Raw genomic sequence first — 27,624 nt, forward strand, 5'->3', positions numbered from 1 at the left:
AGGATAAAATATCAGGCATAACCCAATTGAGGGACATTCTGTGAAACAGCTGACTTCTACTTTACAAAAGTGTTGGTGTCTTAAAAGACAAAGGCTGAGAAACTATCTGTTCTAGATTAATGGATTAAAGAGTCATGCAAACAAAATACAGAGTATGATCTTAGATTAGATCCTAGACCAGAAAAAAGTTGCTAAAAAGGATGTTATTGGGAGAATTGGCAACATTCAAGATCTGTAAATTAGATAATTGTGTATTTTCAGTATTAAATTTCCTGATTTTTAAAATTGTTCTGTGATTAAGTAAATATCTTTGCTCTTAGGAAGTTATATCCTAAAGTGTTTAGGAGTAAAAGGGTGTGTCTGTGACTTTTAAAAAGTTTAGGGAAAATAGAAGAGAGTGATAAAACAAATAGAACAAAATGTTAACAATTGGTAAATCTGAGCGAAGGATATAAAGGAAGGAATTCTTTGTGCTGTTCTTACAAATCCTAAGCTTTTAATTAATTCAGAATTTTAAAATTATATATTAAATATTATACAGATATTTAAATGAAATATTAAAAAATATATTAAAATAGTTTATCGGTGAAATGATACTCAAGCATGTTCAAGCTAGCCTTGAAGAGTTTCAAAAGAGACCTCTCATCTCTCCTCACCCTGTTTAGTGTCATAATGATCAGTCGTGTGAGGTCAGTCAAGATCAGCTTCCTGAAGAGTATACTTTGAGTAATAGTCTTGTTTCTTGTTTTTATTTTAAAGGCTTGCTGGTATTAGGTATTCTCTTTCAGATTCTGGGCTTCTTAGCTCATATCGTTAGTTTTCCATATGTCTGTTAATTTATAGGACCTATCCATGCTCACACTGGCAAATCTTTAATTCGGTAAATCATCAGTTCAGCAAATCTTCAAGTACCTGTCATGTGGGAGGAAGGTATACAGAATTGTAAATGGCATGCCCCAAACTTATATTCTTGATTACTTTCTTCCTCTCCTGTATTTCACATCCTGGCAGTCATCTCTCTTAATTACTTTGAACCGATAACTTTTATTAGTTCTCTTTTTTTAAAATAACTTTTACTTAGACATACCAAAGCTCTGAACACCTGCAGTATTGCAGAGGCCTCTAATGAGTTTCTCTGCTTCCAATTGCATTGGCTACCAGTCTGTGTGGAGTACAGAAACCATGACAGAGAAAGTATATGTTGTACTTTCCTAATCCTCAGAACCATAAAAAAGAGTAGCATTAGAAGAAGAGAAAAGGAAACTTCATTTATACTGAAATTGGGGAATGTTCACAGTCCTGTATCAAGGAATTTTTCAAATAATATCTGCAAGATAAAGTGAAATTTGGACCAAATTATAAAGGATGTTAATTTGACATGTCTCCTCTTATCAAAGCATGGGACAGAGTACTAGAATTGGTAAGGAAATTCAGACCTACGGGTAGCAGACCACAGAAGAAATTTCTGGTGTTTAACTTGGAGTTTATCCCTTTACCTTGCAATAGTAGGAAAGGCAGGGTGGTTATAGTTATATGTTTCATGTCAGATCTGGCCTTGTATCTTTGCTTTGATACTTGCTTGCATGTGGTCCTGGGAAAATGACCTACCTTCTGTAAAGTTCAGTTTTATCTGTGATATTTGGATAGTAGTAGTGTTTACCTCACTGAGTTGCTAGTATCATTGTTAGCTTGGTAGTTAGCACATAGGAAATGTTCAGTAAATGTTAGCTACTATTACTCCCTTGGAGGCTAACATAAGAATGAAGACCAGTGCTTTTTGTATTCTTTGGTGCATGTACTTATAAACCTATGATTTCTAAGATTCTTTTTTATTTCTCCTTTCTTATCCACAGAAGCCCAAAGCTCAGGTGCCTCTTTATTAATTTTAAAGTACAATCTTTGTAGTCTTCTGAGTAGAGATAATGCTTTTGAGTTCATGAGTTCATGTTATGTTAGGACTTGTGAAATTAGATACTTTATATTAAACATGGTTTAGTCTTGATGCTTTTTTTTTGCTCATGGCATTAAAGTCATAATTGACAAACTGTCTTTCCTTGAATTTAAACTTAAAAATTTTTTAAATTATGCAATTATATGTGCATAATGGTAAAAGTGCTAAATCTTAAACATGATTGTGGAAGTATATGACATTGTAATGAAATTTAAACAGTACAAAGCAGGATGAAAAGGTAAAGTCTCACTTATACTACTTATCCCACTGTCCAGTTTTTATTTGTTCTGGTGCTTATTACTATATCTCAGAATAATGAGCACTAAAATATATTTTTAACTTGTGACTTGTCACTTATTAACAATTTATCTCTGTAAAATTATGAAATTTTTTAAGTTTACTTCTTGCACTGCACCATACTCTGCTAGTCATATATACGTAGTTCTTCTGTTGGTAAACTTTGCATCATATACTTTACATAATATACTTAAACCTTTAATCTTGATCTATCATTTATACTGGTCAAGGTTTGTAGCATTTACATTTATGTTTGCTAATGATAATGTAGTCTGAGTTTTGCCTATAGCAGGGTTTGTAAACTGAGGCCTCTTATGGCAAGTCCAGCCCATAAAGGCATTTTATTTGGCTCATGTGGTGTGTGTGTATATGTATATATATATATATATTTTTTTTTTTTTTTTTTAAGTTTTTCGTAGAGATAGGGTCTTGCTCTGTCTCCTAGGCTGGAGTGCAGTGACACGATTGTAGCTCACTATAACCTTTATCTTCTGGGCTTAAGAGATCCTCCCACCTCAGCCTACCAAGTAGCTACGACTACAGGCATGCACCACCATGCCCAGCTAATTTTTAAGTTTTTGTTTTGTAGAGATGGGGGTCTTACTGTGTTGCCCCAGCTGGCCTTAAACTCCTGGCCTCAAGTAATCCTCCCACCTCCACCCCTCAAAGGGCTGGAACTAAAGGTGTGAGGCACCAACCTGACTATATGTTATTTTTTAATTAGTTGATAATGTTTAATAATTGGGAGATTTCACATAAATCCAGATTTTAGCTTCTCTTAAATCAGATGACTCCATAACAATTGGCATATACTCCGATAGGCAACCAGTTTACTAGACAAGAGTATCAACCTTCTCCTTAGATTGAACACACATCTTCAATTCACTTTAGTCTTTACCTGCCTCATTTTACTCATTTACATTTCCTGTCTAGCCCTTGTTGGTCTTTGAGTTTGTAATCCAAGATCTATTGGAAAATATTTAACCAACATTTATATTATTATAAGTGTGTAAGTAGTATGTTTGGACCTATAAGGAAGTAGATGTAATTCTACATCATTAAATCTGTGCCACTTGAGAGAGAAGTATTACCACAAACATCGGAAAAACTGAGAAGTGGAACGTAAGGGTGGCAGTGTATTATAATTGCTCTTTTTAAAAATGGAATATGTTTTTACTTTCTAAATCAGATAATTTAGGTCGTTTAAGCATATCATCATATGATTTTTTAAAAAGATAAGTTAGTTTTTTCTTGAAGATAAATTCTTGGAGCCCTCTGACTTTCTGTTTTAATTTGGATTACTTGTTTCCTCCCTCCATCCCTTTCTCCTTCATTCCCTTCTTTCCTTCCTTTTATTCAACAGAGACTTAACTAAGCTTTTACTAGGTACCTGGTGCTGTTCTGAGTGCTTCTGATACAGCAGTAAACAAGGCAGAAAAGCATACCCTCATGGAGCATGCATTATAATGGAGGAGTTACATAGTAAGTAAAATGCCACGTAGAAAAATAAAGCACGGTAAAGGATTGTATTAGGGTGGGAAAGAAAGACAAGGGGAAGTGAGATAGGACAGAAGCCTAAGTGAAGTGAGGGAGCAAGCCATATGAAGTTTTTCAGCTAGAGAAAGTGCAGATGCACAGATGAAACTGAGGTTGGCACATTCAAGTGCTCTGCTCAGTGTGACTAGAGCAGCGTAAGCACGAGGAGGAGAAGAAAGTAAATTATAGAGGGAGGCGATGGCAAGAAATGTGGATTGTATTAAGTGAGATGGGACACTTACAGTGTTTTGATCAGGTTAGTAGCATAATCTGGTTTACATTTTTAAAGCACACACTGGCTTCTTGTGAAGAACAGAAGAAAGTGTGGAAACTGGAAGGCCAGTTAAGAGACTAATGGAATTGTCTACATGAGAAATAATAACTTGAGTAGGATGGTGATGTTAGAAATGGTGAGAAGTGGTCTGATTTAGGATGTGCTTGGAAGTGATCAGCCCACCAATGATGTTGAAAGCTATGATGAGATTATATAAGTGAGTATAGATAGGAGAGAACAATCGATTGAATTCTGAACCCTGGAGCACTCGGACACTTAGAGGTCAAGAAGAGGAAGATCCAGCAAAAGAGTCAGAGGAGCAGCCTTTAAGGTAGGAGAAAAACTAGGGGAGAGTGATGTTCCAGAAGCCAAGTAAAGAAAGCATTTCAAGGAGGGAATGATCAGTTGAGAACTGACCATTTGCAATCCCAGTAAACTTTTTTAGTTTTAAGTTATCTATATATCTGTCCTTCTGTTTCTTATTATACTCCTAGCTTGGGTCCTTAAATTCCTCTTTCCCCTTAAATATTATCTTAATATTTTAAGATATTATTTTAATATATCTTTTCCCTCTTTTCCACCCTCCCCCCAACCCCCCACTTTTTCTTTTTTTCTTTTTCTTTTTTTTTTTTTTTGAGACAGAGTTTTACTCTGTCACCCAGGCTGGAGTGCAGTGGTGCGATCTTGGCTCACTGCAGCCTCCAGCTCCCAGGTTTAAGCAATTCTCCTGCCTCAGCCTCCTGAATAACTGGGATTACAGGCACCTGCCACCATGTTTGGCTAATGTTTTGTATTTTTAGTAGAGACGGGGTTTCACCATGTTGACCAGGCTCGTCTTGAACTCCTCACTGCAAGTGATCTGCCCGCCTTAGCCTCCCAAAGTGCTGGGATTACAGGCATGAGTCACTGCACCTGGCTACCCTTTTTTATAGATAACTTTTTTTGCTTTGGTGGAGTATATCCTCAAATTTTTTCTGGAAGAGTCAATGGATGATAACCTTTCTGAGTCCTTGCTTGTCCGAAAATGTCCTAAAACTCTGAAGATGGGTTCAGGAATCTTTATGTATGACAAGTTCTCTAGGGTAGTTTTATGTATACCACCATTCTTTTATTTTTATTTTATTTTAATGAGGATGATCCCTTTATTTGACTTGAGGATGGAGAAGAAGAGGATTATGAGGTCACAGGAATGTCTCATGGGGAATTACCTAAAGCTGGTAACACCAGGCGCTCTGCCAGGAGGATTCTCTGGAAGGGGCAGCCAGCTCACAGATGCCCTGGATCCCTGGAGGCCAGTCATTAAAAAGTTATGACCATCCCTTTCTTGCCAGTCTGCCAGGGCTCCAGTGGGGAAAGTGGAAAATTATCTGGTCCTGGCCCAGGGCCAGCTCCTCGGTGAGGAACTCGAAGAAGTGGGTGCTGTGGCTGCAGTTCTCCTCAGTGGTGTCCATCACGCTGGTGGAGGAGATGAACAGCTGTGCCCAGGGCTCAGTGGACCTACTCAGCACCATGGTCAGGCCCGCCACACCCATCATGTTCACATGCTGCCCTCCTCCTGTGCTCCCTGGCCCATGCTCCCATCCTTGGGTTTGCCCAGGATGGAGGCCATGGCACAGAGCCATTTCTGCAGCCCTGCAGGCACTTGGTTGGCAGGCAAGTTCGTGTCTAGCTCTAGGAAGGGCATGAACTGCAGAGAGAGAGACCCATTCTTTTAGAGAGTATTTTCTATCCTCACGTGAAGGCAAAACAAAGGCCTGCTACTTTTGTGAGTTGCATGATAATTCGGCAGATGAATTTTTTTCAGTCACACACTTTGATTTTGATACCCTTTATTTGCTGGAGTACTACTTAAGGGGTGGCAAAAATATTAATGTGAGCTTTGGCTTTTTCCTGTTTGTTTTATCTTAACAGTGTTATCACATCCATCTTTCATCTTCCATAACTTCACGGTAGTTCTTAGTCCACTAATGCACCACTCCGTCATTTGTCAGAACTTTTATACCTTTTTACTTCCATTCCATATATTTATATGGAATGTGTATACGGATATCCATATATGTGTGTGTGTGTGTGTGTATATATATATGTATTTTCCTTTTAATTTGCAGAGGAGAGGACCAAAAACCCATGTTCAGATTGCCTTTTTTAACTGGAAACACTACTTTAATCTCTGTTTATTAGTTTTTTGCAAAGCAGGTTGATTTTTTTTTAATCTTTGCTTTTAGCAGGTTAATATTTCTTAATGTTTTATTTGGAAATAATTTCAAATTTATAGAAAGGTTGTAAGAACAATAAAAAGAACTCCCCTGTATCTTTCACCTAGATTTACTAGTTGTTAACATTTTGCTTCCATACATAGGCATACACCTATTTTTATTTTCTGAACCATTTGAGTTAGTTGCAAATATCTTGTTCCTTTCCTCCTAAGCGTTCTGTCATGTAACCACAGAATAATTATCAAATTCATGAAAGAACATATAGAAATATTATCTAATATTTAGTCCATATTCAAATTTTACAAATTACCTAATAATATCCTTTATACTTTTTTTTTTTTTTCTGATTTGGTATCCAACCAGGATTGAGCGTTGCATTTAGTGATCATGTCTCTGTAGTCTCCTTTAATCTGAACTAGCTTCTGACTCAGCATTTTGTCTTGAATGACTTTGATATTTTTGAAGAGTATGGGCCAGTTGTTTTACAGTGTGTCCCTCCTTTGGGTTTGTCTGTTGTTTGCTCATGATTCGTTTTGTTTTTAGCAGAATGTAGCAGCAGTGATCTTGTGTCCTTCTCAGTATATCACATCAGGAGGTGCATAATATCAGTTTCTCTGGTTGTTGATGATTTTAACTTTACTTGGTTAAGGTGGTGTCTACCAGGTTTCTTCACCATTTCCCCCTTTGGAATTTATAAGTAATCTGTGGAAATACTTTGAGGTGATGTAAGCATCTTTTTCCTCTTCAAACTTTCACTCAATAGTTTTAGTATCCATTGATATTTCTTGCCTGAATTAGTTATTACTATGATAGTAGCTAAATGTTGACTTTCTAATTCTTACTCCTTCATTTATTAGTTGACATTCCACTGTTAGAGCTTCTCCTTGTTATCAGTATAGACTCACAGATTTATTTTTATTGAGTTTTAATGTTTACTGTGATTGTTCATTTTGATGCTCAAATTGCCCCAGATTTAGCTAGTGGGAGCTCCTTCAAGTGTCTCCTGTGTCCTTTTGATGCATCCTCATCATTTTTTAGCATTTCCTACTTTCTGGCATAAGGCTATGTATGTTCCATGTTCATCTTGGCCATCGGCCATTTCTCCAAGGAGCACTGGATCCTTTTGGTGGGGACTGATGTTTAGAAACTAAGATCCGGACAGCAATTCAGATTGATTCTTGAGTGCTCGCTCTGCTGTTCGGTTTGTCAGGTATATTCACCACATTTGTTTTTAATCTTTTGTGGTAGATGGAGAGAGCCCCAAAGCTCATAGTACATGAATTCTATTGCCTTTAGTGGCTCACTGTTGAGAAGGCCTTTCTCCTCTACTTTCTGTGTTCTTGTACTTCAAAACAGGGATTGACAGACACTGTTCATTAGGAAAGCAATTCACTGTGTTTGTGTGTTGTGTATGTATATGTAAAGTTGAATATTGACTCCAGGAATCCATATTTCTGGAGAAGCATATGGTTTTTCAGTTTTCTCAGAAGCATATCAAACTGACGTCTACTTTTATATATTTTCGTTTTTCACTAACAAATATCTCCATAATAATACTGCTTTTGTTAGATTTGGCATTATATTTCAAATCAAACTTTATTTCAGGTAGAATTTTAAACCTAAAAATCTTTGGAGTATCTATAAGATGAAAGCAAAATATAGTTTGTTAGTAAAATAAATCGGAAAAATTGTCTTGAAATTCTTGCCGATTTAAGAATTTAGTGGGGCCAAAATTTTTATATATATGCATACACTTGTATTTATAAACTTGGGAGAATTTGGTTAAGAAATACAGACGTGTGAGGTCTTCCTAGGCAAGGTGAAGAGATGAGAAAAGATAGGATATGTGCTGAGAAAACAGTTAAGTTAGAGCATTCATGTAGGAAGGAGACAAAAATAAAAGGAAAGTTTGGGGCCTGGTGGCAGAAACTTCAAATGACCAGTTAAAAAGTTCAGGCAAGAATTTCAAGATAATTTTCTAGCAAGCAGGGCCTTTGAAAAGCGGGCAATTAATTATAAAACAAATATGGATAAAATGATGTTCTTTTATTCTTCTGGGAAAGGGGACACAGCATTGCCCAGTGCTAGAGACTGGTCTGTTTCTCTCAAGCAATGAATAATTTGAATCATGAATTCCCGCTTCCAAGGCAGGGTCTTGCAATTACGTACAGCAATTCAGAATGCTTGGAAAGTGTTTTGTTTTCTCAGATCTAGCCATTTAATATTTACTGCTTGCTTACAACTATACTCTGAACCTTATTTTAGGAGGTTGTACCCAATAAAAGGGCTTATTTAGTTTTCTATCCAGGCAATGAAGCATATATGTGTTTTTACTTTGGAGGAAGTAAAGCACATTAACTGGCATTTCTTGAGAGCTAGGTATACCAGGCAGTATGTAAATAGCTTTGTATATGCATCTCATTCAATCTTCACTACACCCTTACAAAAAAAGTAGTGACCATTTTCTTTTATAGGCAAGGAAATCAAGACTTTAAGGATCGAGTCTGAGGCATATGTAGCTTATAATTGTCAAAGAGGGTATCCAAACATGGGTCTGTCTGACAATTGCCAGTCATTCACAGTGTTACTCTTTGAAGCACTCAAGTTTATAGTAGATGAATTGCTGTGCTGTTCATATACAAAAGCTTAAGGTTAGCAGATAATAAAAGATGGTGTGGATGGAGAGAGGAGTTACAAGTGATACTTGCTAGTGTGCAAAAATAACAGAAAATGGGCCAAGAGGAGGATTCCTTATAGCCAGGCAGAAATGTCTGTTAGAATATGTAGGAAAGGATCACATCATCATAGAACTTGAGTGAATATGAGCCTAAGGGAAGATTCGTAGCAGTGATTTTATCAGAAGTGAGTCTTCTGACAGTTCTAATCAGAATCACCGCCTTTATTGTAGCTGAGGTCATCCCTGTGCTTTCTCTGATGTTCCTGTTTCAAGAAGAGGTTGATTCCAGACAAGTGAAACATACCTGAAGATTCTGTTTTGGACATTATAAATGGTCTGACAAGAAAGTGAGCTTCAGATTTTAGAACTCAGTGATGGTGGTAATGTTAGAAATCTTTAACAATCTGTGTTCTTTTATAACAGCGATTTGCAAACTTTCACTATACTAACCCTAAAGGGGAGGAAATTGAAAATGCCCTCAGGAGTCTTGAGACATCACTTGAAGTGATATGGGAGTAATAATTTTTTTAAGTCTCTTGGTTTATATTTAGGGAAAGCTTTTGTTCATTTCCATATCTATTTGTTTTAATGAAAGTTAAATTATTTTACTGATTGTCTCTCTACCCTCACCCTAAATCTTCAAGTACCATTGACAGCCTAGAAAGAGGGTGCTTGTTTTACTCTTAGTAGGCTCCTACCCTTTGGCCTGGAACAGATACCCCAGTGTGAGAAGTACTATCTTCCAGGGTTTGTGCTGCCACAAGAATCTGCTGAGGCTTTATAGTTGACACAGGGGGCGACCACATTCTTGTTGACTTTACCACACTTTGTGACTCCCTCACTTTTCATGTTCCTTCTCCCCCTCAGGTTCGGATTTGTTGTTTATTAAACTCCCATGGTTTCTTTCTTTCACTTGATCGGCATGACTTTTTAAGGGCTTGGTCTCTTGATCTGTCCCTCTAGTTTTATTTTTGGAGTTTCTTTTTTTGTCTTACTAGGGGACTGTAACCAAATATATCTATCTGATTCTAGCAGGTACATATTTTTTCCTCTTGATGCTGCTTAATAGTTTATTGGAGGCAAAGTTACAGTAGGTATGACCTTACAAATGGTAGGCTTAATGTAGTATTGTTTGTTTTGGGTCTCTTCTGGGCCTGGGTGGTGGTGGCAAATTGTCATTTCTGTCTCTTGGATGGAAGGAAACAAGCTCAGGTCAGCATATAAGAAAACTAGCTTCAGGTTGCAAATGAGTGCCAGCTTATGTATTGTATTTTCTAGTTAACTCCCAGTTGACTTCCAGTTTTTGCTACAGTCTTGAGTAGAGTTCAGTGCTTCCTGGGAATTTAACAGCAGCAAGGGTTTCCTTTGCAAGATATTTTTATACCTAAATCTTACATGAAAAGGGTTGTTTGCTGACTCACTGATTAACTAGACTTGGTTTATGTTAAGCCTTTGAGTCCTTTGTTACGGACATCATTTGTGCCCAAGTTGCTTTCTCCTCCTGAAACCCCATTGCTGACCTGTAACTGGTCTAATCTTGCTTGATTATACGTTCCCCCTGCCCATCCCTCTGTAAAACCATCTTTTGTATGAAATGCTGTTGTATCTTTTGAATTATGTCCACTACAAAAATAGCTTTTTATAAGATCTTGTAGATTTTGAAATTTTTTAAACTAACATGTCATTGTATCTTCATAACAATTCTATGAGAGAGGCATTTATAAAATATAAATAACAATCCACCCATGGGGATGGCTGCTATGTATTTTATAAATGAAGAAAAAAGAAATGGGTGGACGTGACTTGCAGCTTAGTGGCAAAGCCAGGTTTGACCAGGTCTCTGGGCTTCCTGTCCACTGAAGCTCTAGTAGTGTTCAGAAACATTTTTGGAAATCTCCAATTTTTCCAAAAGTAGAAAAAATTTATTATGTAGGTTGAGTTGTCTTTAAAGAAGACAGCTCTAAAATATTTCAAGATTGATTGTTTAAAAAAATTGTCTTAAATTCAAGGAAGAAACAGTGGGTTTTTCTGAATATCCTACTAGGACCTGTCCCTATGTTAGACAGATTAAAGATGTTTGCTTCCTAAGAACAAAGCAGACTGAATCAGAAAAGAGATCAGTGAGTGGCTAAGTTTTTATTTTTCTCCTTAGTTCTAGGGATAGTATTTTACCCCCTTGAAATATTGTGAGAAAGTCATGGGTAGAAGGATCACACCTGTGGTTCCTAATAGGAATTTCTGTTTCCATGAGGTTTCTCAAAAGTAGAATCGAGGTCCTCTAGCAATCCTAAGAGTTTTTAAACATCTTTAGAAATGGTACATTTGCATAAAGTAAAGCTGTAGAACTTAAAATGTCCAACGTCTTTACTTTTGGCTGGAATTTCGCAAGCCTGATTAGAAGCTCTGCGTGGCAGCAATGGGCATGTTAATTATATTTGAAAATTGCCGTTTGTAGACAAGGAGTCCATGAGGAGAGAAAATCAAGTGAATGTTCTTGAACTGTACTGCAGTGATGGGGAATGTCCATGAGGTGGCACCAAGACTTTGTTTAACTGTTGGATTCCTAGCTAGCACCTGGAATACTTGAAGCCCCTTTTACCTTCTCCCTTTTTGCAAACTATGGCTCAGCTGCATCTATGCCCTGAATTCTGGTCCCCAGCTTCCCCTGAATCCCCTTAGTGCTGTTATTTGGGCTTTGTATTGGCACCTAACCACATTCTACCTGTAGTGAAAGCTGTAGGTCTTGGTTCCCACTCTAGGTGGTAAATTTCTTGAGTGGAGGCACCAGCTGCATCTACTTGAAAGCATATTCTTTTCTGTATTTCCAGCAGTGCCAGGCACAGGACCTCTGAGTTGCATTGTTGAATTCACATCTTTTGGTGATTTGTGAGTTAACTGTGGACTTCCATAGGGTTCTCCCTCAGTATATTTTTTGCTTTGAAGAGTATGTTTATCTTCCCAGGTGCATAAATGAATTTTTGGGGTGAAATGGGGATTTTATGTATGTAGTTTGTATAGTTTCATAGACTTTACACCACACCCTGACCAACCACTTTCAGTAACTTTGAAGACAGTTGGTTATGGAAATCATTCCCGTGCATGGGTCTTCCCTGAAGCTCTGCAGTTGGTCTTGGCAGTGGGACCTTCATGTGTGACAGACAGCAGATGGTCATGGAGTCCCCAGTCTGTGTGCTATGTAGGCAGGAGCTTGAAAAAAGCCGAAAAGAAACTTCCTTTGTAACTGTCAGGTCTCTGCCTTATTTGGGCTCCCAAGAAGGAATCTTGCTGCAGGCAGAGCTGTCTGATCGGGAAAGAAAACTGACTCTTACCAGGGAAGGGCCCGGGAGGGGCAGTAATACCAATGAGCATATTTTAGTTGGTTTATGTCAGTTATTGGGGACCATTAAGTAAATAGATGTTGAGTATTTTCTTTTTCAAAAAAGGCTTTTTGTTTTGTTTTGTTTTGTTTTGAGATGGAGTTTCACTCTTGTTGCCCAGGCTGAAGTGCAGTGTTAGAATCGCAGCTCACTGCAACCTCCACCTCCTGGGTTCAAGCAATTCTCTTGCCTCAGCCTCCCGAGTAGCTGGGATTACAGGTATGCGCCACCATGCCCAGCTAATTTTGGATTTTTAGTAGAGATGGGGTGTCTCCGTGTTGGTCAGGCTGGTCTCAAACTCCCGACCTCAGGGGATCTGCCTGCCTTGGCCTCCCAAAGTGCTGGGATTACAGATGTGAGCCACCGCACCCAGCCGAGATGCCAATTGGAAGGAAATTTGAAAAGGTTTAGTAATAATGTTATTTCATTAATTTCAGCCAAACCACACAACTAATTTATCTTATCTAGGCCTGACCCTGGCTCTGGCTTCTTCACTGTGTGGATACCTTTCCAAAGTGTTTGATATGACAACGTATTTAGAAGTTCTTTGATCACAAGCCCAAGGATGTGCAAAACTCAGAGCAAATAGCATTTACATTTATGTAATTTAATTTTGAAAATTAGCCCTAATTGAAGTGATCCTGGTGATGGTAATGTTGACTTGACACCTGGCTGCTTCTCTGAGGGCTGTTTAATTCCCTAGTGAATTTCATAAACTAAGGCTATGTTTTTATTTCTAGAGCTGGGAGTACCCAAGCTAGCAGTTTTGACCTTTGAATGTTTGGAGCACCAGAAGTTCTGATTATGAGATGAAGAGAAAATGACAGCTTTTCTTGTCTGTTAAAAAACCAGGACTCACTCATGGCATTCCTTTGTCCTTTGTCCTACAAACAGAATGGAGACTGTGACCCCTGATCTTTGGGTTGGCATTATTTTATTTTTCGAGATGGAGTCTTGCTCCGTCAGCCAGGCTGGAGTGCAATGGTGCAATCTCGGCTCACTCCAACCTCCCCCTCCTTGGTTCAAGCAATTCTCCTGCTTCAGCCTCCCAAGTAGCTGGGATTACAGGTGTCTGCCACCACGCCCAGCTAATTTTTGTGTTTCTTTTTAGTAGAGATGGGCTTTCACCATGTTGGCCAGGCTGGTCTTGAACTCCTGACCTCAAGTGATCCGCCCGCCTTGGCCTCCCAAAGTGCTGGGATTACAGGTATGAGCCACCGTGCCTCACCTGGGGTTATATTATTTTAAAGAATGTGACCAGAATTGACCTGTTAGATACTTATCTTCTATGTGAATCTCTGTATCAGTTTATTATTTTTGGCATTTGAATGTAAATTCATTAGAACAGAGTGGGATGGCTTATAAGTACATTTCAGCAATGCGTTAAATAAGTTTTTCAGAAAAAATTTGCGAACTGTTAGCACAAATTGGCATCGCTAATATGGCTGCTTTGTTTTTAGGTGATTGGTGAGGACAACGTGGCAGTCCCCTCACACCTTTATAAGGTAATCCTGGCCCGCAGAAGCTCAGTATCTACCGAACCACTGGCACTAGGGGCCTTTGTGGTACCTAATGAAGCCATCGGCTTCCAGCCCCAGTTAACTGAATTCCAAGTGAGCCTCCAGGACCTAGAGAAGTTGTCAGGACTGGTGTTTTTTCCTCATTTGGATAGAACTAGAGATATCCGGAATATCTGCTCTGTGGACACCTGTAAGCTTCTGGATTTCCAGGAGTTCACCTTGTACTTGAGTACAAGAAAGATTGAAGGAGCTCGATCAGTGCTTAGACTGGAAAAGATCATGGAAAACTTGAAGAATGCAGAGATTGAACCAGATGATTACTTCATGAGTTGCTATGAGAAGAAACTAGAAGAACTCAAAGCTAAGGAGCAGTCAGGAACCTAGACAAGAAAGCCATCCTTGTTTTTATCTCAAGATGTGTCATAGCGTCTGTAATGAAGCAGGCATGCCCTCTTTAGGCTAACATAGTTTAGTGGCTTTGCTTTTTGCTTTTTAAAAAATTTTTCTCTTTAAGAGATGTCTCGCTGTGTCGTCCAGGCTGGAGTGCAGTGGTGGAATCATAGCTCACTATAGACTCGAACTTCTGGGCTTAAGCAATCCTCCTGCCTCTGCCTCCTGAGCAGCTGAGACTATAGGCACACACCATCACCCTCAGCTACTAGTGGCTTTGCTTTAAAGAAACAAATGGAATCATAAATTTACGACTAAAAATTCTCCCAAAAGATGAAAGATCTACAATGTTTTTGTCAGTATTATATTTGACTCAGGAACTAATTATTAAGGGAGCTTTGACACCTGCAGATGGAGGGCTGATCTTGTGTCAAGTTAACAGGAACATTGCCCACAGATGACACTGCATTGGTATCCCGCTGGATATAGAGTATTGGGAAAGCATTTGTTCAGTTTCATACCTCCAAACCATGCATTGTCTTTGATGTATCTGCCCAGCCTTCTCAGAACTCAGTGTTGTACATTTTTCCCCCTAGGACCTGAATTGGTCTTGGAGGTGGCTTTTAGAAATCATCTATGTAGTTCCTGTCCACATGGCACTGTATATTTGTTTCTTCTTTCTCCTCTTATGAATCTGCTCTTTTTTCTACTTCTGTCTGCATAGAAGTACTCAGCAACTAGTTTCTGCTGACTAGATTTGTTCTATCTACTAGGCTCAGTGCTTTACATGTGTTGTCTCACAATGACCCTTTGAGGTAAATACCACTATCCCCATTTTACCTGAGAGAAAATTGACGCTTAGAGAGCTTAGTGTCTTACCCGAGTTTCACTTTTCCAAAGTAGTCATCCACGAAGTATGAGGCAGACAGATCTAAGAGAAGAAAGACAGCTGAGGTAGATTCAGATTTTTTCTGACATGGATGGTGGCTTTTTACTCAGAAATATACACCTATTTCCATGAGTATTTGTGGGCCCAAGGCATGCTTGGTAAGAAGAGTCTGGTTTCTCATCTGCTATGCAAGCCAAAGGGACTTTAATGTTCTTTGAACTGAACCCTCCTTAGCTCTTTGGAAAGAGACAGTCAGGAGTATTTGGGAATTAGAGGGCAATATTTTGTGGGGTTTATTAGAGCCCATGCTTGCTTCCAGAGATGCAGTTCTTTTAGTGACCAGATACTGCCAAGTTGATGTGTTCTTGCTTTCCAGGTGAGCTTTTTGTTCTTAAGATTAAGAAACCTAAGAAGGGTCTATGGCCAGGCATGGTGGCTCAGGCCCGTAATCTCAGCACTTTGGGAAATCAAAGTGGGTGGATTGCTTGAGCCCAGGAGTTTGAGACTAGCCTGAGCAATATAATGAAACCCTGTCTTTTCAAAAAACTACAAAAATTAGCTGGGCATGGTGCACACTTGTAGTCCCAGCTACCTGGGAGACTGAGATAGGAGGATTGCTTGAGCCTGGCAGGTCGAGGCTGCGATGGGACATGGTCATGCTACTGGACTCCAGCCTGGGCTGCAGAGGGAGACCCTGTCTCAAAAAAAAAAAAAAAAAAAGAAAAAGAAAAAAAAGAAAAAGATCTGTCCACAAAATCACCAGCTTATTATTTGCTTCCTCTGTGCCTGCTTGTCTAGCATAGTGGGCCAAAGGTCCAAAGGCATTTAGCATTCCTGAGGGAAATTGTGGCTGGTTTTCGGAGCCAGTTCTCTTGATTTGGGTTTATCTGGAGTTCTTTCATGGACTGTCCTGAGCATTGTCAGTAAAATGTCTTGGGGCATAAAAGCTTGTCTGAATCTGTCATGCATACCACTGCTGTCTTTTCCGAGTGGTATTGTAAGAAAGATTATTGTGGTGTGTTTGTTCTAAGAGAAGTGCCAAGGCTTTAAGATAAAGATAAGATAATAATGATTGACCTTGTTCTGCTCTTTTATTTGGGTAAAAAAGAAAAGTTGAGGGGTCAGAACACAGTAGCCTGATTAGTACCATTCTGTTTTATCACACTGTTCCCCATTAGCTTGTGCCAGTTCTCCTCTTCTCGGGGATGTAGAGCCAAAATGTCACTGTGACCAAACAATCTGTTATTTTTTCTCCTCCATGGAGAGGTGATGGTGTGGCCTGGGTGTTTCTCCAGGAGTATAAGTGGGCAGCTCTGTGGGATAAGTCCTAGGTACCTACTGCCCATCTCTAGAGGCGGGCCCCCAACTCCCTTCCCCTGTTGCTATGCTCTGTTCTGCCGACCTGCATTGCCAGCAGCCTTGGAGTTACTTCTCATGCTCTTCTTGCTCCTGCCTCTTCACCTAGATGGTAGAATCTCTAGTTTTAGATCAATAAAGTTTTTTTTCCCCCGGGGCGTTCCTGAGTTTATTTGGGGCACACCCAAGCGAAGGCCTTGCACCTAGAAGAAGGTGTTGGGTCTCTTGATGGCGAAGCATGGCTTGTGCTGATAGTGTAGAACCCAGTGGGGCAGCAGGAACTTGATCTTGGAGTCATGGAACTGCTTGACAGCTGGCCGGTGGCACTTGCTGGCTGCAGTCTCCTCCACCTTCATGATCTGGATGGAGTGGGCCTGGGCACGGTGCCGGGGGCCCATGTCTCGGTAGCAATGGGTGACAGCACCTGCAGTGGTCAGGTCCCTGTATTCCCGGCACATGTTGTGGGTGCTGCTCAGGGTGTCATAGCACAACCAGATGCCGAAGTTCTTCACCCACAGGGGGCATTTCTCAAACACCTGCCCACAGTAACAATCTACCCTGAAGACTTCATCTTTTACTGAGATACCAAGTACCAGAAGCAGGACTTGGCAATGACATGATTAGATGCAAAGATTTGCATGTGGTAGAGGGTTGGTGTGTGGCATTTAGGGGTGGGCAGGCAGCGACCCACCACCTTGTACTCTCATAGTGTGCCCGAGGCCTTCATGGCATCCTCTCCACCCTCGCCGCCACCTGCAAAAGGACAGATCAATACAGTTTCTTAGGTTTTTATTTATTTTGAAAGATGTTGCCTGGTCATGGTGACAAATGGAGGTAAGAGCTTGTAATACAAAGTTGCAGTCTGCCAGTCCTCATTTTTATTTATATTTATTTATTTATGTGATTCACGAATCTGGCAGCCTTTGGAAAAGTTTGTTAGTGTGTAACAATGGTGTTTGAATTGTCTCAACGCTTTCATTAAGAGTTCCCCCAAACAAACTTGAAATGTAAATAATTGGTTAGAGGTTAGCATTTTTCTCCTGTCATACTGCTTCAGCCCTCAGTGTGACTGTTGATCATCCTGGACTCAGATGCAGCATAGGCTGAGTCTGAGATTCTGCCTGTCTGTTCTCTTTTCCCTCAGATAGTCCCTGGTCTGAGGGAAAGGCAGCCGTGGAGGAAGTGCAGTCTGGACAGGCTCTTCTGCTGGAAACCTACATCCCAAGTTTCTCTCCGCCCTCAGTTATATCTTTATTGTGAAATTCCAAATTCTTTGGTCTTGAATTAAGGCTGTTGCACCAATATTTTTGTGGGTAGCAATACAACAAATTGCAAAGGTTAGGAGAATGGATGTCAGTCCTTAATTAAATACCTGCGAATATTTCTGCCCCTTGCACCTTGACCTTCAAGCAACGGAAAACTTCTGTCTTTCCTTCAGACCTTTGATTAGAGCTCTAGGCTGAGTTCTATACTTGGAATGACTCTGAATGTTACCATGTCACCTACCTGTGTCCCCTGGCCTCATCCTCGTGAGTACATAAGTGTCATTGATATCACCTCCATGAATCGCAAACTTCCCATTAGCAGCCCATCCCTGAACCTAACCCTGCACCTGGGGTGCTGTTTGTTCCTTGCCTACCCTTTCATACCTTCACCCCGTGCATCCTTCCCCATCCTGGCACACCTCCATGTGCCTCCTGTATCCTCACTATAGTTCATTCTGGTGGATTTGGTCAGGGCTGGGCTCACATCAGGTGTGAAACTCCTGCTCCTGCTTGTCTCCAGGCCTAGCCTCCATCTGGCATGCTTTCCTGGATGTCATCATTCTTGAAGACTGTCTATCAGGGATCTGGTGTTCCTTTTTCTAGTCTAGCCCCACCTTCAGGGAGCAAACCTCAGGTCATTAGGACCAAGCAAGATGGACTGCATTGACACGGGCCCCATGCAATTCAGGACAGTGAGGGTGCCCATGGGCTTCTCTTTCCTGCTCCTGAACATGCCAATTGTGGCCAAGGGGTGGACTGCCCCTGAGCGCACCAAGTACCTCTAGAGGTCACTGTGGCCTAGTGTCACTGCAAGACTTAGTCTCAGCTGTGGCACCACCCCAGCCAGTATGGAATTTACCACACCCCAGTGTGGCTCTGTAAGCCACAGAGAACTCAGCCTCAGACATCAGGCACCAGGCACTCAGGCTGGATGGAATAGCAGAGGTTATCTTGTCCAGTGGGTCTCATGTTTGGCTCACACCAGAATAGCCTCACAGCTTAATGTTCCCCCAAACTTTGAGAAATTTCAAGCCCACAGAAAAGTTGAAAGAAGAGTGTGATGATTACCCCTCCCCCAAATTTTGTCTCATTTGCTTTCTTTTTTTTCCAAATTATTAAAAGCAATTTGCTGTTTTTTTAACGGTAAATTATAGACATGACACTTACCTTTTTAATACTTAAGCTTGTATTACCTAAGAATAAGGACATTCCCCTATAATTCTGAAATATACATCTAAGAAAATTACCAGAATTCAATATCATCTAATAAACAATTCCTGTTAAAACTGGCCCAGGCATTCCAAAATGTCATTTATACATTTTTTTCCCTAAATATAGGTTTCAGTTGAAGCTCGTATTATTATAACTAGTCTCAATCTAGAATATTCTGCCTCAGAAAATAGATTCTCTAACTTTTCTTGAGGTTTTAATTCTGTAGATTTGATGTGAGGCTAGAATCAGTATTTTCTTTTCTTTTTTTTGGGAGAGTCTCGCTCTGTCAGCCAGGCTGGAGTGCAGTGGCGTGATCTCAGCATGCTGCCACTTGTGCTACCTGGGCTCAAGCGATTCTTCTGTCTCAGCCTCCTGAGTAGCTGGAACTATAGGCGAGTGCTACCACACCTGCCTAATTTATATATTTTTAGTAGAGATGAGATTTCACCATGTTGGCCAGGCTGGTCTTGAACTGGCCTCAAGTGATCTGCCCACCTTGGCCTCCCAAAGTGCTGGGACTACAGGCGTGAGCCACTGCGCCCGGCCTGGAATTTGTATTTTCTAAACAAGCAACACTGGTGATTCTGCTGATCAACCAGGGTTTGGAGCCAGACTGGCCCCCTACTATACCTCTGCCCTCTCCCAATACAGGAGTCCTTTGTCAGATAAATGGCCTTTGAGCTTCCAAATATCTCTAAGGGAGTATGTTCTCCTATCCCTTTGGGCCCGCAGCTACCAGCTATGCAATTTTCTTTGTAGTAGATCTTCATAAGATGAAGTTGAAACCTTCCCTTGTGATTCCTACCCATCAATGACAGGCCCAAGCTGCCATTCCAGGCCACACAAAACTGACTGACACCTCCTTTCACCTGATAGTCCTTTCGAGATATGCAGCTTATAAAGACATGTGGCATCTCATGTCGTGCTCCGGTGCTCATGAATTTCAGACCCTTCACCATCGTGATTTTATATGCCTTCATGATGTGGCAGCCACATCTGAGCAAAGCATTCAGGGTGCAGTGAGAGCAGTGCTGAACTGAGTCCAGGGGATTGACCACTCTCCTCAGGGACGCTCCACTTTTCACATTATATACCATTGCTTCCTGTGGAACTCGGTCCAACTAACTGCCTCAAGTCGTTTTCACATGATCAATCTGCTGTCAAATCACTTTCCCATTATGAACTTACATAGCCAAGTTTTGGATGAAAATGTGAGATTTGATGTGTGCCCAACTGTTGAGATTTCATCTTTTTACGGTTTCTACCCATCTTCAAGTGAGTTCACATTCTTGATGATCCTGATTTGGCCATCTGACATGTTAGCTATGCATCCGAGCTTTGAGATAGCAGATTGGATAAACAAGCCTTCAATGTGTTTGTTAAAAACATTGAACAAGACAGAGCCATGGAAAATCCCTCTGATAAAAAATTCACTTTACATGGCAACCCACTTCACATACCCAGTTTCATAATGTGCTCTGATATTTTCTATTAAGTTCATTTCTGTTTGTTTATTTATTTATAGAAACAGCATCTCACTTTCTCATCCTGGCTGGAGTGCAGTGGTGCGATTGCAGTTCACTCTAACCTTGAACTCCTGGGCTCAAGCAATCCTCCTGCCTCAGCCTTCTGAGTAGCTAGGACTACAGGCATGTACCAGCATGCCTGGCTAATTTTTAAAAAAAATTTTCTGGAGATGAGTTCTCACCATGTTGCCCAGGCTGGTCTTGAACTCCTGGCCTCAAGCAGTCCTCTCACTTTGGCCTCCCTAAGTGCTGGGATTATGGACTTGAGCCAAGTCACTCAACCCATTTCTGTTTCTTTAGAAAGAAAAACTGTGAATTGATTGCACTATGGAGAAATAGGGCTCCATCACAATTTGCCTGTGAGTCACTCTGGGACAGGGAGAGTGCCTGCCGCATCTCTGGGTCCACATGGCATGGCTGTGCCAATGCTTTGGACACCAGCAGTGGGCGGGGAGGCTGCTGGGGAGACTTAGGGTCCCACATAATCATTTTTCCACTTACCAGTGCGGGGCAGTTGAGGACAACTGACTTCATCCTTCTGTATCAGGTTCCTCATCTGTAAGCAAGTTGAAGACCCGCAGGACTGGTTGAGGATTGAATAAGATAACATATGCAGTTTGGTAAGCTTTTAATAAATAGTAGCCAGTTACTGTGAATTCTTGAGAATGATTATTGGTGACTGATAAAGGTCATCCTGATCTGAGAGAGTGAAGGACAGAGCCAGACCTCAGTATGGTGTTAACCTGTGGTGGTGGAAGCGGTTTAATCTCTTCCCAAATCCTAAGACTGTGATGTGTTGCTACCAGCCCTTTGAGCATATCCATGCTTTACAGTTTGCAAAGCGCTTTCTAGTCAGAATTTATGCAGTCCACCATTTGAATTGGCGCGATTCATCGCATTTCACAAACAAAGAAACAAACTAGGAATTTACCAAGATCTTCCAGCTTCCAATCTAATGTTTGCCCTCAACTCCTCATCCCTCAAAGTTGTTGTGTAGTTATTTTCATTTGCTTTCTAATTCGGTCATTTGTGCATTTACCCATTTTAGCCCTACAGTGCCCTGCTAACTCTTTAGAGGCAGGCACATAATGGAATTGATTCTTTTCTGCGGTTCCTGCGGGGTTTTGCAAATAGTGAGTGTTCAAGAAATGTTTTGGAGTTACATAGCAAGTCAGAAAGGTGGAGCTTATCCTGCTTGAGTGCTAATGTGCTCATTTACTTGGGGTCGGGGGCATGGGGACACAGAAGGGTGGGGACCTGGGTCCTGCTCTGTGGCTGTGGGCAAGCCTGTGTCTTGAATAACACCTGGGTACTGAGCATTGCTGAACGCATGCCTTAACTCCCAGGGCACTTTCCCTGGGCACCCTATGTTAGGCTCTGCAGTCTGGTCTCTGGTCTGAAGCAGTTACCCTGGTGTGAAGATGGAAGTGTGGAGGTGGCAGTCAGAGTGTGCTGAGCAAGGGCTTTTGTGTGTTTGACTCTGGGAGAAGCAGAGCTAAAATTAGGTCTTCCAGTTGTGTGCAGGTGTGAAGCGCCACCCCCTTACCTACCCCCAACTAGGATCTCAGAATTATTCCCATCGTCTCCCTCCTTCAGCCCCAGTTACTCCACAGGCACAGGATGAAATGTCCTACCTCTTGTGATGCCCGGACGGAAAGATCTACCCAAATGTCCTCCAAGGCTGAAGGGGTGGGGACAATGGCATGCAGTGGCCTTAAATTTGCTGAGCCTCCCTAGCACCTTTGAGGCCTTGGTGCAACTAGGGCCCAACTGGCTCCTTCTTAGACCACCAGACGGGATGATGTTCGGGTTCCCTCACCACAACCGTGAAGGGACCCTGGCTTCTCACACTAGCCTCTTGATTGATGTGCTCCGTGCCCCTACTCTGCCCACCACTTCAGAGACAGTCTTTGACCCCTTGCCAGCCATCACCACTCAGATGGAAGAGAGCTTGTCTGGAGGCAGAGATGGAAGAGCCCTGCCCTGGGGGGTCTCATCCAAGGCAGGTGGAGCTCACGATGATATGATGTGATTGTGCTCTCTCTCCCTGCATGAGGCTAACATATGAACAGACACCCTCCTCAGGGATAAATGTGCCCCTCAGTCCTCCTTCACTATGACCCTTGGAACCCTGCTCTTGGGGGTGCCCCCGCTGAAACTCAGACTCTTTCATGTTCTGGTCGGGGGTGAGAGCCTGCCTTCTAGTTCTGGCTCCTCGGTGTACTTGCGATAGGATTTTAGGTAAGTGGCTGCACCTCACTCTCCAGTTCCTCTTCTGTAAAGTGAGGGGTTGGGGCTAGACAGTGTCCAGCGTCCCTCCTCTTTGGTGTCTCTTAATTGTCCAGGGCAGAGCAATCCTTGGAGCAAGGCAGGCTGCTGGGGTGGTTTGCAGAAGAGGCACAGTGGGGCGGGCTGGAGGCCGCAGGGGCAAAGTGGGCCGAGGGCCTCTGAGGAGGTGTGAATGAGGGAGGTAGAGCAGGGCCGGTGTGGACAGCCCTGTCCCAGCCCTATCTCCCGTCTGCGACACCCTCTCCACACCCCAGCGCTGATAAGCAGGTGTGAGCCACGGCCGCCTTGTGACAGGCCCTTCGGCAGGGAGGGTGATGGTGGGGGTCCACTCCACTTCTGAATTCAGATGTCAGCATCTTTTTCCCCCAACCCCCATTGCCCTGTCAGACTAGACAGGCCCTAGCAACCAGGCACCCTCCCTGAGAACCCCTGGCTTGGAGATTTGTTTCTGCTCCATGTGGCCTCAGCCTTCTCAGAAATGGTAGGAGACAGCTCTCCCTCAGTCCTTTCTGGCAAAGTGCCAAGAAGGATGACCACCTCCCACCCCCATCAGAGCTGTTCCTGCAGTGACTGCTGATGCCGGGTCCTGACACACACAGTGCTTCTTATCCCTGGGCAGACTTGAATGGCTGATCCTCTTGTCTCCTCTCCTTACCCCATCTCCTCTATCACAGTGACCATCAGCTTCCAGTCTTCCCCCTCCAACTCCCTGGCTTTTGGGCCATTTCTCTGTCTGGGCCCACCTCTTTCCTCTAAGGCCACTGTTCACCAGAAGGCCATACCAGAAACCTCTTATTTCTGGGTTCATTGGGATGGGGTGGAGGGAGCAGAAAAGTCTTGGAGAAAGAGAGACAGAAATTTGGAGCTCTAGGGAAGGGGAAGGAGAAGACAAATAGGACCAAGCCAGAGGCTACAGGAAGCCCTTCAGGGTGGAGGGTCTTGGCCCAGGTGTCCAGCCCCCAAGCTGTATGACACTGAACTCTGAACTTCCTTCCATGCTCTAAAAGGCTCTCTCCTGTGTTCAGATCTGAAGACTATTTTGATTAGCAGGCTGTAACCATACTTTTCCAGGCAGCCCCACTGTGTGTGTGTCTGTGGGGAAGGGTGTGCCTGTCCTCCCCTATGTGCATTCCTGTCTATGGGTTCCATTCTCAGCCTCTGCATAGCTTAGGAGGCATCAGAGCATACTGGGAGCACAGACTTGGGCCAGGCCGATTAGCCTGGGGTCACATCTCAGCTCTGCCATCTGAACCAGCTGGGGGAGCTAGGGCAAGTAGTGTAACTGCCCCGTGCCTTGGTTTCCCTATCTGTAAAATGAAGATGATGACATGGATGATAGATAATACCACATACCTTGTAGAACTGTTGTAAGTACCAAATGAGCTAAAATATGTAAAGTGTTTTAAACCATATCGGGTACAATGTAATCACTGGCCATTAGTAATATTTTTGTAAATTTTATTTTAATATAATTTCAAACTTAGATACAGAAAAGTTGCAAGAAATTCCCATACGCCCTTTATGCAGATTCAGCAATTGTTTATATTTTGCACATTTATTTTATTCTCTCTTTCCTCATATATATGTGTGTGTTTATGATGTACTCTATATTACATATCTACTATATATAGTATATATACACATACGCACATGCACGCACGTATTTTTTTGGAATCACGTGAGAATAAGTTGAATACATCATGCCTTTTTTGCCCTAAATACTTGTGTGTGTTGGTAAGGACAAAGATATTCTCTTACAAAACCATAGTGCAGTTCAAAATTAGAAAATCTAACATTGATTAATACTGTTATCGAATCCACAGTCCGTATGTACATTTCATCAGTTGTCTCATCATATCTTCTTTCTCTCTTTCTTTCTCTCTCTCTCTTTCCTTCCTTCCCTCCTTCCTTTCTTCCTTCCTTCCCTCCTTCCTTCCTTCTTTCCTTCTTTCCTTCTTTCCTTCTTTTTTGTCAGAGTCTCACTGTTGCCCAGGCTGGAGCGCAGTAGCGTGACCCTGGTTCACTGCAACCTCTGCCTCCTGGGTTCAAGTGATTCTCCTGCCTCAACCTCCCAAGTAGCTGGGATTACAGGCATGCACCACGACAACCAGCTAATTTTTATATTTTTAGTAGAGATATAGTTTCACCATGTTGGCCAGGCTGGTCTCGAACTCCTGGCCTCAGATGATTCACCCACTTCGGCCTCCCAAAGTGCCAGGATTACAGGCGTGAGCCACCAAGCCCAGCCTATTTCTATTTCTTTTTAATGTTCCAGGGCCACTCATTGTATTCAGTTTTCATGTCTCTTTCGCCTCCTTTAATCTGGCAGAGTTCCTCAGCCTTTGTGTTTCTTGAATTTGACAATTTTGAAAAGTGCAGGCCAGTTATTTGAAGAATAATGTTGCTCGAATCCTGTTGGATGTGTCCTCATTATGACTTTCAGGTGATATGTTTGAGGATGATTACTGAAGGTGTGTCTGTCTCAGAGTCTTACGTCGGGAGGCACACTATGTCAACTTTTCCATTTGTTAGTGATATCATCTTTGATCACTTAGTTTAAGTGGTGTCTGTTCCCCCTCCTGTAGAATTACTATTTTCTCTTTCTAATTATTAAGTAATTGTGGGGAGATACTTTGAGACTGTATTCCTCATCAAACTTCTACCCACTAGTTTTTGCCCACTAATAATTTTTACACCATCATTACTTCTAAACTTACTAGTTGGCCCAGTCATACTGGCTCCTGTGTCTTTTGACATTTATCCTTATCTGTCTTTGAGCACTTTTTTGCTTTCTGGCACAATAAGATGTTCCAGGTTTTCTGGTGTTTTCCTGGCTCTAGCCCTGAATCAGCCATTTCACCAAGAAGCCCTGGTTCCTTTTAATGGGGAACGATATTTAGAAACCAAGATTTGGGTGCTGTGGGTGCTCATTCATACTGGTGTGTTATTGCTTCCAGTTGGCCTTTTTTATTATCCATTCATTTGGATGCGATGGTGCAGGCGCCGCTGAAGAAAGTGTGGCTTAGGGATGGAAAGGGGGAAAGAAGCCAGATGACCTAGGTAGAGATTCCCCTCTCCTCCTCTAGCTCTCCAGGCCTTCCCCACCTTATCTTTCCTCCCTTTCTCTCTTCATCATGACCTCATTTCCCTTTTCTTGATCAAAATTCCTCTGGAGATTCCAGCTGTGGGAACCTCTGAAACCATTTCTACAGCTACATGTGTGATACCAGAGGCAGACAACTATGTGACCTTTGTGTGTGAACAGCCAAAGGCAAAGATAATTTATGAGAAAGTTTTTGCTGAGAACAATCCGGTGACAAGGTGATTGGGGAAGACACATTTGGAAGATTTCCACCTGGACGTGTTCCTTTTCCCTGCCTGAAAAGCACTCAGAGCAGAGCCTGTGTGGAGGCTGGGATGGGGTGCTGTGGGAGGTCTGTTCTCCAGATAAGCCTCTTCAAGGCTCTGGGGACCAATGAGGAGGATTTACGTGCCTGGTGAAGTCCACTCTTTGTGTCCACAAGTCACAGGGACAGTTTAAAATGAAATAACTGGAGTTTAGTGAAAGCCACTTAAATAGCTTTCTTAGTTATGCAAACATAGGGTGAGGAATGAGTAGCCTTGGTCCCCCACTTGGAGTTAGTTTATTGTTTTGAGACTAGATCCAAAGCCTCCTCTCCCTGAGATCTCTGGTATGCAAAGCTGTTCCCTGGAGGAAGCGCATCAGTTGACACAGGGAGCCCAGAACCTCTGTGAGGGAAGAAAATGCTATCCAACTGCTGCTCCTGGGATTTGAAGTGAAGGGAATTTGTTGAGATGGAGTGAAGTGGTCTCAGTAAAGGCGTTGGGCCATGGGGCTTCTGAAATGAGATTAATATGAGGAACACGTGAGTCTAGGGTGGTGACTGGGGCTTACAACAAGGACCCACCTGTGTTTCCTGGGGTAAGGCTGTCCTTAGCATGGAGTGAGGCTAACTGCTGGGAGCTCTGGAGACTCTGCCATGCTGACATTGTACCTGTGTTCCTGGCCAGGGACTGCCACCTAGATATGAGTCATAGTGGGGAGCCCCTGGGCTCCAGTTGACTTTGAGGAGTGATACTGTCCCTGTGAGGATGCTATGAGTGTCCTCAATAGTGATGTGGCAGTGCTGGTCAGACCCCCAATCTCTATTAAACAAAACAAAACAAAACAAAAACAACTCAGAAAGTAAAAATCCCTTAAGGGAGGGACTGGATGTGTCATGTAAATTCTTGATTGGTTAACAGAAAAAATTAAAAGTGGATTGAGGCCACCTTTGTGCTCTGTGCCCAAGGGACAGTTCAAACAGCTGCATTCACAGATACCAGAGATGCCAGTGTCTTCACCATCACCAGCGACGTACGGGCGCTGCCTCAACAGGTTTTGGGAACTTGCTCTTTTTTACAGCTTGGTTCCCCATGGTAGCTGTAGGAGGCAGGATCTGGGTGGATGGGACCTGGGATTCATTCTTAGAATAGGTCCCCAAATAGCCATCCATTCTGCTTGCCAAGGGCTCTGTGGGGCAGGTGTACGAGGCCGGAGGGGCTGCCTGGGAGGTGATCTGAGGAAGCCTCTTGTGGCACTTTCACGGCTGTCCTAGCCAGAGACCAGAGATACCTCCTCTCCCACTTCTGAGCACTCTACCAATTTTGCATCCGAAATAGCTCCCAGGTTTCTCATTCTCTACTATCCCCATCCTCGTCCAAGCCACCCTCATCTCTCCCTATAGAGATCACCTGACTGGTTATTCTCCCTCATTGCACTTTGTACTCCCCTACCCCGCCATATAGTTTTGTAACTATAAACAGCCTTCTTTGTGGACTGGAGGTG

The 27,624-nt window shown here is 42.3% G+C and overlaps 2 protein-coding genes and 1 pseudogene across 3 annotated transcripts in view; 1 reads left to right on the plus strand and 2 right to left on the minus strand.

The window, feature by feature from the left end:
• EXOG (exo/endonuclease G) overlaps window positions 1-16,636 on the plus strand; it is a 29,450-nt gene extending 12,814 nt beyond the window's left edge. For both annotated transcript variants that reach the window (XM_010371493.2, XM_030934937.1), the window contains one exon: window positions 13,789-16,636. In XM_010371493.2, coding sequence (XP_010369795.1) covers window positions 13,789-14,232 — 444 coding nt within the window. In that variant the 3' untranslated portion in view covers window positions 14,233-16,636. The remainder of the gene's footprint in view (window positions 1-13,788) is intronic.
• On the minus strand, window positions 5,366-5,742 carry LOC104668729 (D-dopachrome decarboxylase-like). Its single transcript, XM_030934941.1, has 2 exons — window positions 5,638-5,742; window positions 5,366-5,602 (listed from the first exon to the last, which is right to left on the minus strand). The coding sequence occupies exons 1-2, from the start codon at window positions 5,740-5,742 to the stop codon at window positions 5,366-5,368; spliced, it is 342 nt and encodes a 113-aa protein (XP_030790801.1).
• Window positions 16,637-16,686: 50 nt separating the features above from the next.
• Window positions 16,687-17,210, minus strand: LOC104668731 (annotated as a pseudogene).
• Window positions 17,211-27,624: the final 10,414 nt, after the last annotated feature.

This window comes from Rhinopithecus roxellana, chromosome 1, assembly GCF_007565055.1.
Source record: "Rhinopithecus roxellana isolate Shanxi Qingling chromosome 1, ASM756505v1, whole genome shotgun sequence".
In the NCBI taxonomy this organism is placed as follows: Eukaryota; Metazoa; Chordata; class Mammalia; order Primates; family Cercopithecidae; genus Rhinopithecus; species Rhinopithecus roxellana.